The 10,068-nt window shown below is 53.6% G+C and overlaps 1 protein-coding gene across 1 annotated transcript in view; it reads left to right on the forward strand.

The window, feature by feature from the left end:
• Positions 1–4,817, forward strand: part of LOC115894178 (TATA box-binding protein-associated factor RNA polymerase I subunit B-like) — a 61,248-nt gene extending 56,431 nt beyond the window's left edge. Inside the window, exons 10-13 of the mRNA XM_030920526.1 lie at positions 896–965; positions 2,203–2,413; positions 3,346–3,418; positions 4,699–4,817. Coding sequence (XP_030776386.1) covers positions 896–965; positions 2,203–2,413; positions 3,346–3,418; positions 4,699–4,817 — 473 coding nt within the window. The remainder of the gene's footprint in view (positions 1–895; positions 966–2,202; positions 2,414–3,345; positions 3,419–4,698) is intronic.
• Positions 4,818–10,068: the final 5,251 nt, after the last annotated feature.

Genomic DNA, 10,068 nt, shown 5'->3' on the forward strand with positions numbered 1-10,068 from the left:
GGACTCCCCGTCAGGGTGCCACAGCCAAGGTGAGGTGGATCAGGAGAGGACCCATAAGTCCTCACCGGGCATCAGGCCAAGAGCTAAGGGAAGGTGACAGAGGTGGGGAGAGGCGTCCTCTTGTAGCCCCAGCTCACCCTGCAAAGGGAGGCGAACGGCCATGGCCTGAATTTGACTTGTGAAACCAGAGGAAGTCACTGGACTCCGAAGCCCTGGAAAAGCTCAGGGAGCTAACAAGATTTTAATATTTCAAAAGCTTCCAGGTCACAGCTGAAATGCTGTTTAAGAGGCTTGCAAAGTTCAGGGCCATAACCAACTCAGCTGTGTGCTCTGGAGGCTCAGAAGGCAGAGGATTCAGGCTGGGGAACAGCCACCTGGGCTTCTAGTGACTCCTGGACCTTCACATGCTGGGAATGTCTGGGGGAGTGACACAAAGTCAGGCAAGCCTGTGCTGGGGTCTTGGCACGTCTGCATCCTTGCACAGGGCAGAGTAGTGAGTCCCACTGAAAGCACAAAACCAAGACCCGGGTCAGCAGGGGCGTTGGGAGGCAGGCTCCGGGTGCAAAGGGCCTGGTGGCCTCAGCCCAGCACCTCCCAGCCAGGACATTGGAGCTGGGACAGGGGATAAAGGGAGGACTTGGCCTCAGAACAAAGCAGCCACCAGCAACTGCAGTCAGGGGGGCTTGGAGACAGGGGAGAGGAGCGAGAGAGGCCGTGGCCTCTGAGCCTTGGCTAGTCTGCCTGGGGGGCAAGGGAACCTTGAATGGAGGGAGCTTGCTGCCTGACAGCTCCTGGGGCGGAGGGGGTTAACCCAGCCTGGCGCCCCAGGTGCAGGGAGGCCTGCTTCATGAACATCTGAGCCTCTCTTGGGGTCACACCCTCCCTCCTTTGAAAGCATTCCTGTGCTTCTGGCTTCAGCGCTGCCGCTGCTGCTGGGAGGACATTGTTTCCAATTCAAAGGGAAGGTGTCATTAGCGCTCTGTGATGACAGCCCAGCCTCAGGAGAGGGCAGGGGAGCAGGCTAGTGTTATTACTCCTTCCTTAATGGGCCAAGGTACTCTGGGGCGTTCATGACCTAGAGCGGGCAGTCCTCTCCCTCCCTCACCCGCCCCGCTTCCCCACTTAGCACTCCCAGCTGCATGTCCCGGTGGCCAGGTCACGCTGAGCTTACAGGGTGTGTGAGTTCCCTATGACTCTGCCTTAACAGAGTTCCACAGACTGAGTGGCTTCAAACAACAGAGATGGGGCCGGGCACGGTGGCTCACGCCTGTCATCCCAGCACTTTGGGAGGCCGAGGCGGGCAGGTCACTTGAGGTCAGGAGTTTGAGGCAAGCCTGTCTCTACTAAAAGTACAAAAATTAGCTGGGCATGATGGTGGGCACCTGTAGTCCCAGCTACTCGGGAGGCTGAAGCAGGAGAATCGCTTGAACCCAGGAGGTAGAGGCTGCAGTGAGCTGAGATCCCGCCATCGCATGCCAACCTGGGTGACAGAGGGAGACTCTGTCTCAAAAACAACAGCTGCAGCAGAGATGCACTGTCTCCTCGTTCTGGAAGCTGCAAGTCCATACTCAAGCTGTCAGCAGGGCTCAGCTCCCTCCAAAGCCTCTGGGGCTGGGGGCGAGGGGAGTCCTTCCTTGTCTCTTCCAGCTTCTGGTAGCCCCAGGTACTCCTTGCCTTGTGGCCACGCCACTCCAACCTCTGTTGTCACTTGACATTCTCACTGGGGGTCTATGCTCCTCTCTCACAAGGACAGCAGTCATTGGATTCAGGGGCCAACCTACTCCACGGTGACCTCATCTTAACTGGATTTCGTCTGCAAAGAACTCCATTTCCAAACAAGGTCACAGGGGTTTAAGACTTTGAGTATCTTTCTGGGGGACCCAGTTCGGCCCACGGCAGAGAGTTAGGGAGACCTGGGTCCCAGGGACATCCCGAGCCTCCTGGACAAGGCACCTGGCCCTCTGGTCCTCATCCCCTCTGCCCCGCCTCCAGGCTGAGGACAGCAATCTCTCTCCTGCTCTCTCCTGGAATGCCGTGAGGGTCAGAGATGACAATGTCCCTCTAATCCACAGGGGGACATGAAAGGAAGCAGAAGACCAATGGAGTCTGAGCCCCTGGTTCTTGGCAGCAGGATGGAGTTTGAGGCAAGGAGGTGATGGCTACCGAGGGCATTTGGCCAAAGCATTCCTATTCACATGCCAGGGAGGATGGGGAGAGTGACACCTTCCTGCTGCCTGACTGCCGAGCATGGAGAGGCCTGATGATCCTGAGGGCCCAGCACAGCACCTCCCCCGGGATGCTGCGAAAGGTAACTGCCCATTCTCGCCCCTCCTGGTGGGTTGGGACGATCTTCCCTGATGATGCCCCCTCACTCAGGGCCTCCATCACCCCCGCTACCCCTTTCACCTGCCAGGTCAGTCGTCAAAGGATGATTTCTTCCTCGCAGGCCCTGGGGCCGTGATGGCTACCAAGGGCATTTGGCCAAAGCATCCCTATTCACATGCCAGGCCCCTGGGAGGCAAGTGGGCCAGGACCACCTTCATCCAATGCTTCCGCACTCGATTCCGGTTTCCTATGAAACAGAACATTGTATTCAAAGACCTGAGAATAAATTATTACCACCACTAAATATTATATTTAAAAGAGCAATTTATAATGTAGAAGAGGTTATAAAGAAGTTAAAATCTCGAGTGTATTTTTAGCTGGAACACTTTTGGTTGCTAATGACAGGAACCCAGTTCCATCTAGTGTAAGCAGAAAAGGGAGTTTATTGGCTAGTAACACCGGGGAGTCCATGGAGGGTGGGGGATGCAGGCACAGCAGGATGTGGGGGCTCAAGGGATGTCCTGAGGCTGGACTCTCTCCGGCCGCTCTCCTAGCCATTGCTTTCCTCCTTTAGCAAGGCACGCATGGCTGCAAAGACCTCTGCCAGCTTCTACAGCCTCACACTCCGCCACCTCCACAACCCCGGTGGAGAATATGCCTGTCCCCAGAAGCCCCCGCCGTGGAGAGGTCTCTCTGGCTTGGATCTCTCCCATCCTTGACCCAGGGAGTGTGGACTCTAGTTGGTTCCATGCCACCTCTGGAATAGAGGGCCAAAGGTCTCAGGTGAGGGGGAGTGAGGCTGCCCTGAGCAGAACATACGGGCATCGAGCAGGTGAGGGATGGTTCCCCAAAAGACGGACAGGGATTCTGGAATGGACAGCATTTCAGCTGTGACCTGGAAGCTTTTGAAATATTAAAATCTTGTTAGCTCCCTGAGCTTTTCCAGGGCTTCGGAGTCCAGTGACTTCCTCTGGTTTCACAAGTCAAATTCAGGCCATGGCCGTTCGCCTCCCTTTGCAGGGTGAGCTGGGGCTACAAGAGGACGCCTCTCCCCACCTCTGTCACCTTCCCTTAGCTCTTGGCCTGATGCCCGGTGAGGACTTATGGGTCCTCTCCTGATCCACCTCACCTTGGCTGTGGCACCCTGACGGGGAGTCCTGGCAGCCACAGTGGCCCCCACAGTGGGCGGAGCTCTGACCCCACTTTATTAGTGGGACCCAACCCAGTCAGGGCTCGCCAGGCTCGCCAGGTCTCTCTGTTGCCTGCCTTGGGATTTCTGCCAGTGTTCCACGCGTCACAGCAGACGAGGTGTTCCAGTTATCCACCGCTGTAAGAAATCACCACAAAACACAGTGGCTTAAAGCACCAAGATTTTATTCTCTCTCACGGCTTCTGTGGACAGGAATTTGGGACACACCCAGCTGGAAGGGCCTAGCCTGGGACCTCAGATGGTTGCAGTCAGACATGCCTAGAACTGGAACAGTGGGGCTGAAGCCTCTTTTCTTGTAGCCTCTCCTCTTCTCAAAGCCAGAGGAGGAGCCACAGAGGGTTGCTAAGTTGCCATCACACCAGAGGAGGAAATTAAAAAAAATAAGGACCCACCATCCGTTCTCCCCATCACTTCATAAAAGAATGGATGTGCCGGGTGCAGTGACTCATGGTTGTAATCCCAGCCTTTTGGGAGGCCGAGGCAGGAGGATCGCTTGAGCCCAGGAGCTTGAGACCAGCCAGGGCAATATAGAAAGACGGTGTCTCTACCAAACATTTAAAAAAGTAGCCGGGCATAGTGGCATGCTTCTACAGTCCCGCCTACTCTGGAGGCTGAGGTGGGAGGATTGCTTGAGCATGGGGGTCAAGTCCTCAGTGAGCTGTGATCATGCCATCATGCTACTGCACTCCAGACTGGACAACAGAGTGAGATCTTATCACTTTAAAAAAAATGGATGTAGTTATACATCTGAGTGCAAAGGTCAGTTATTTACTGACATATTAGCTTTAGAAAAAACTCACCCCACAGATATTGTTCTCCTTTTGTTCCAGACCAGCAAAAACTTGATCCCAGAGGCACATCCCTGGCCCTGGACTCTCCTGTCACAGGGTTGGAGCAGGACTCCAAGGTCAAGGTTCCTAAACAGCATGGCCTGACCCCAGGCAGCCCCTGTACACTTCCTCCTGCCTGCAGGACAGAGACCTCTGGCCAGTCAAGGCCACAGATTTCAAAGAAAACCCATTAAGAGCTGCTTGCCTGTCTCTGGGCGAGGGAAAATGCTGAGGGCAAGGAGCACACAGGCCGGGAATCTGCCCCCGCACCCTGCTACCCCGTGAGAACAGAGGCACTTAGTGTCCTCCAGGATTCACTCTTTTGTCTCCCAGGATCCCTCCCCTTACAGCTTGTCTTCTCAGAGGCCCTCGCTCTGAGTCACTGCCTGGCTCCTCACCGGCTGCAGGAAGCCCGTCCTTTTCCTTGGAGCCGAGCACTTCTTGCCCCTTAATTGAATGACCCCATACTGTGGTTTGTCCCCTCATCTTCCATTTGCAGGAAGTGTTTCTTTTCTGTCTCCTCTTCCAAAAGGTCATTTAAAATCAGATCTCAGCTATGGGGCACAGGCTTTGAGACTTTTTGTTTTGACAGCCTGGAAGCTTCCTTCTTGTTCTGTTCTGTTCCAACCAGGAGAGGTCACGCCCAGGTGCCTCATGGGTGATGGACAGTTACAGCCAGCGCCATGGCTCCCGAGAGCCTGGAATTCCATGGGGGGAATGGTGCAAGCTGGTTGTTAAAATGTGGTTGCTTGGCCAGAGTATTTATACCACTGAAATGGGAACCATCCCACGCAGTGGTGGACCCCACTTAGTGAGAGGGGTTCAGCCCTGACTCCCACTGCAGTGTGCCTGGGTCCTGCCACAAACTCATCAAATCGAAGTCCCTGGGAGTGAGGCGGGTGCGCTGGCATTTTAAATTCCCCTGGTGATTTCAATGCACAGCCAAGGTTGAGACCAGGGCGAGGGACTCCTGTGTAGAGATGTTTGCCCCAGGAGACAAGATTGGTGGGGAACTCCCACCCAGGCCCCACTGCTCACTGCCCAGAGCGGGGCTGAGGGCTGTCTGGGAGTAGGGGAAGACTTCTTCATTGGAAAAAGCGGATCTATGTCCCAGACCAGCACCTGATTCCAAGGCCAGTTATTTACCTAGTTATTTAACTGAGCTCTTTATCTTCTTGGTCAATAAAAAGCACCAGGAAAGCTCTGACATCAGGGAGGGGTGGCCAAGCACACCTTTCCTGGGAAGCACAAAAACACCATGTTTATTAAGGTGCTTGGCGACCTGGGGCGAGTCCCTGCCCCACCCGGAGCATCTGTCTCCAGGTGTAAATGCGGGTGTTTTGCTGAGAGATGGCAAGGCCTCGCCAGCGCTGCCACCTCAGACCGCCCAGGCTGAAACCATGGCCTTTTTTATTTTAAACACAGACTCAGAAGGGAGGAGCTCAGCCCAAGGCCCCAGGGAGGGGAGCTGGGCCGGGCTGCCACTGAGGTACGGGCTGTAGGTGCCCTGTCTCAGATGGCTCTGCAAAGAAGCTCCCAGACTGGGCCTCCAGGGCCTGAGGAGAAGTGTGAACGGGGGAGGGTGGGGGGCTCCACAGGGGATCGGGGCGGAGCAAGCCAGGAACCCACCGTTTCAGGATGTCTTCACTCTTGTTGGCAGCAGCCTCAAAAGCTGAATGGAGCCACCTTCATCATCCTCTTCTAAATGATCTGATTAAAGTGAGGCCTTGCTGGGGAAACTGAGGCCCAGCCACCAACAACAATCATGATGCTCCTGTAGCTCCCTTCCCCCAGTTTGCTCCCAGAAAGGACTACATTGTCAACAGCCGTAGGCTGACCCTCATTCCCATGTCCAGGCCCTGGCCAAGGCCATTGCTGGAGCCCAGCTAGGTGCTTCTGCTGTGCCCCACCTGGGAGCCGTGCCCCCATCCCTCCTCCCTGCAGCACCCACTGACTTGCCTGGCCACGGGGCCTGGGCCCTCGCTGTTGCAGTGCTTCCCATTCTGTTCCGTTTCATTTGGAATTGTTCTTCCAGTGTTTAGAGTGTTCCTAGAAAGGGACCGTAAGCTCCCTCAAAAGAAAGGCCATTCGGTATCCTGTCCCAATTACCAATTCAGGCAGCACAGAGAGAAGGGAAGTGAGTGGGACTTGGGCTCAGAGAGTCCTGAGTCCAAATACTGATCTAGTCCATTAGCAGCCTGAGCCTCTTATTCACCCACAGAGTGAATGATCCCTCCCTGTAGGAGAGGCTGCAAGTTCTTCTCCAGATATCCATTCCTTTGTCTTTCCAGGTACACTCCACACCCCTTCCTTTTTTTTTTTTTTAGACTAGGTCTTGCTCTACTGCCCAGGCTGGAGTGCAGTGGATCAATCTTGGCTCACTGTAACCTCAAACTCCCAGGCTCGAGGGATCCTCCCACCTCAGCCTCTGGAGTAGCTGGGACTACAGGAGTATGCCACTACACCCAGTTAATTTTCTTGCTATTTTGTAGAGATGAGGTCTCACTATGTTGCCCAGGCTGGTCTAGAACTTTTGGACTCAAGCAGTCTGCCTGCCTCAGCCTCCCAAAGTGCTGGGATTACAGTGTGAGCTACCACACCTGGCCTCCGGGAGCACCTTCCATCCTCCCAACAGCTCGGTGTGAGCGAGCTTCAGCCAACTGAAGGCAAGTGGAGCAAGGCATGCAATTCCTGCATCAAGGATGTTTTATTATAGAAATAGCTGGGTCCCCTCCAAGCTCTGCCAAGCTTTTCCCAGCTGAAAGCAGGGGAGATTGAGGCCCTCGTGGCTGGTGACCCTGGGATGGAAGGAGCCTGGGTCTCTGTGTGGTCACTGCACAGAGGAGAGCTTCTGCTGGCCAGGGACATCTACCTTGACTGGGTGTGAATGTTTTTGTCAAGCCGGTATACATTTTGGGTCTATTTGTCACAGTAGCTAGAGGTATCTGAACTAACACGCTGCCTCACAGCTTTGTTGGGAAGATGAAACGAAGTATGTGAAAGGCCTGGCACAGTGCCTGGGACACAGAAAGTGGGGCACTTACAGATTTTATTTTCTTTCTTTTCTAATTAAGATGAATTGTTCCCAAGCACACAGGTAGACATGGCCTCAGTCCTTTTTTATGACTCTGAATTGAAGGCTTAGCTTTAAATAATATTATTAATTAACAGAAATGACATACATCATCATAAGTATTTTATAATTAGTAGAAGCTTAGACTTTCTTAGGAATCCAGTCTTTAAGGGGCCACTGGCAAAGCTGCACCAATCAAGAGCTTTGGGCTGCAAGCAACAGAAATTCATTTGAAACTGGCTTAAGCAGGCGGGCATGGTGGCTCATGCTTTTAATCCCAGCCCTTTGAAAGGAGGCTGAGGTGGGCAGATCATTTGAGGCCAGGAGTTTGAGACCAGCCTGGTCAACATAGTAAAACCTTGTTTTTACTAAAAATACAAAAATTAGCCAGGCGTGGTGGCGGGCATCTGTAATTCCAGCTACTCAGGAGGGTGAGGCAAAAGAATTGCTTAAACTCAGGAGGCAGAGGTTGCAGTGAGCCGAGATTGCACCACTGCACTCCAGCCTGGTAACAGAATGAGTGAGACTCCATCTCAAAAGCAAAATAAAACAAAACAAAACAACAAATAAAATATACTGGCATAAGTAAAATAAACAATTGAATGATAGGTAAATCCACACATAGCAACGGATAGGCTTGTGATGTGTCATCAGGTATGGCTGTATCCCGGCACTTAGATGGAGCTTCCAGAGCTCTCTCCCCACCTCTTGGCTGTTGTAGCTTATTCTGCAAAAAGATTCTCATGTGAGGTGGGCAGGATGGTCCCAAGAAGCCGTATAGCCACACCCTCTCATGATAATAATAAAACTGGCTGATGACGGTGGCTTCAGATTTGAAATGAAGTGGGTTTGCCACCACTTCACCCCTAAGCTGGGCTGAACTGCCTGCCAGCCCTGGCACTGCTGGACAAACACAGGCCTCCCTGAGAGCAGGCAGCGAGCAGCCCAGATCCAGCCTGGCTCAAAGGCCTGGGAGGGATGGAGCCTTGAGCTCAGACCCTTCCGGAAACACCTGTCAGAGATGCTGCTTCTCCTTTTGCCCCTCATGTTTGTGTTTCAAAAAGAGATTTTGGTTTCGAGTAACACACATTCGGCTGCAGATTGAATCCTGTCATCAGCAGTTATCAGACAGACTTACTGAAGCCTCCAGGTCCCCTTCCTAAAAACCCAAAGCAGAAATACCTGCTTCTTGTCCCTATGGCTAGTTGGATGGAAAACGAGGTATTGGGGAATAAGCAGAAGGAAGTGGGAATGTTCTGGGCTGGAGCAGTGATGCCTGTGGAGGTCATGAGGGCCGTCCTCAACCTCCCTGTGCTGTGCAGCTCTGGAAGGGGACCCTGGGATGGATACAAAGAAGCTGATTTTGCTCAAACTAAGGAAGCGCGTTTTGGAAGTCAGGGCACCCGGCGCTGGAAGGGCTCCTCCGGAGGCGCCGAGGGCCCCATCAGCGGTAGGAGTTGGGAACATCGGGTGGAATCTGAATCCAAGTTCTGAGTGTGCAGGTCAGGCCAGCCCAGCCCCCAAGGCCATGTGCTCATCTGTGCGGAAGGGAGAATGTCGTCCTCATAGGGAGATCAAATGAGGATAATTGGGGTGGTGCTTTGCAAACAGCAACATGCTAAGCAAATATTACCATCCTCAGCCCAGGAGACTTCAAGGGCTAAAGGTAACAGGAGCTTCAGGGTCAAGGTGGGGGCGCACCGGCAGGTGGAGTCAAGCTCCGAGGCCGCCGGGGGCTGTGCTGGCTTGCAAGCACAAGGTGCCCATGGGATGCTGTTGGCCAGAGCTCTGCAGGTCCCTACAAAATGCCAGGGCTGGCCCCTGGCCCCGAAGGGAGCTCACATCCTACTGTGGAGGGGAACAGAGATTGAACAAGGACGTAATAATGAGTGAGTTGTGTCGTGGGAGAGAAGGTGGGCAGTGCAACAACGGTCCAGGTTTATTCCTTTAAAAAAACAACAAAAGGGCCGGGCGCGGTGGCTCAAGCCTGTAATCCCAGCATTTTGGGAGGCCGAGACGGGTGGATCACGAGGTCAGGAGATCGAGACCATCCTGGCTAACATGGTGAAACCCCGTCTCTACTAAAAAATACAAAAAAAACTAGCCGGGCGAGATGGCGGGCGCCTGTAGTCCCAGCTACTCGGGAGGCTGAGGCAGGAGAATGGCGTGAACCCAGGAGGCGGAGCTTGCAGTGAGCTGAGATCGCGCCACTGCACTCCAGCCTGGGCAACAGAGCTAGACTCCGTCTCAAACAACAACAATAACAACAACAACAACAACAACAACAACAACAAAAGGCCGGGCGCAGTGGCTCACGCCTGCAATCCCAGCACTTTGGGAGGCTGAGGCAGGAGATAGAGACCATCCTGGCCAACATGGTGAAATTCCATCTCTACTGAAAATACAAAAAAAAAATAATAATAACTGGGCGTGGTGCGCATGCCTGTAGTCCCAGCTACTTGGGAGGCTGAGGCAGGAGAATGGCATGAACCCGGGAGGTGGAGGTTGCAGTGAGCCGAGATCACGCCACTGTACTCCAGCCTGGCGACAGAGTGAGACTCCATCTCAAAAAAAAGCAACAACAACAAAAAAGTGGTGGCAGTTGGTGCTGTGAAAGAGAAAGTGGGACA

Source organism: Rhinopithecus roxellana, chromosome 17 (assembly GCF_007565055.1).
Source record: "Rhinopithecus roxellana isolate Shanxi Qingling chromosome 17, ASM756505v1, whole genome shotgun sequence".
In the NCBI taxonomy this organism is placed as follows: Eukaryota; Metazoa; Chordata; class Mammalia; order Primates; family Cercopithecidae; genus Rhinopithecus; species Rhinopithecus roxellana.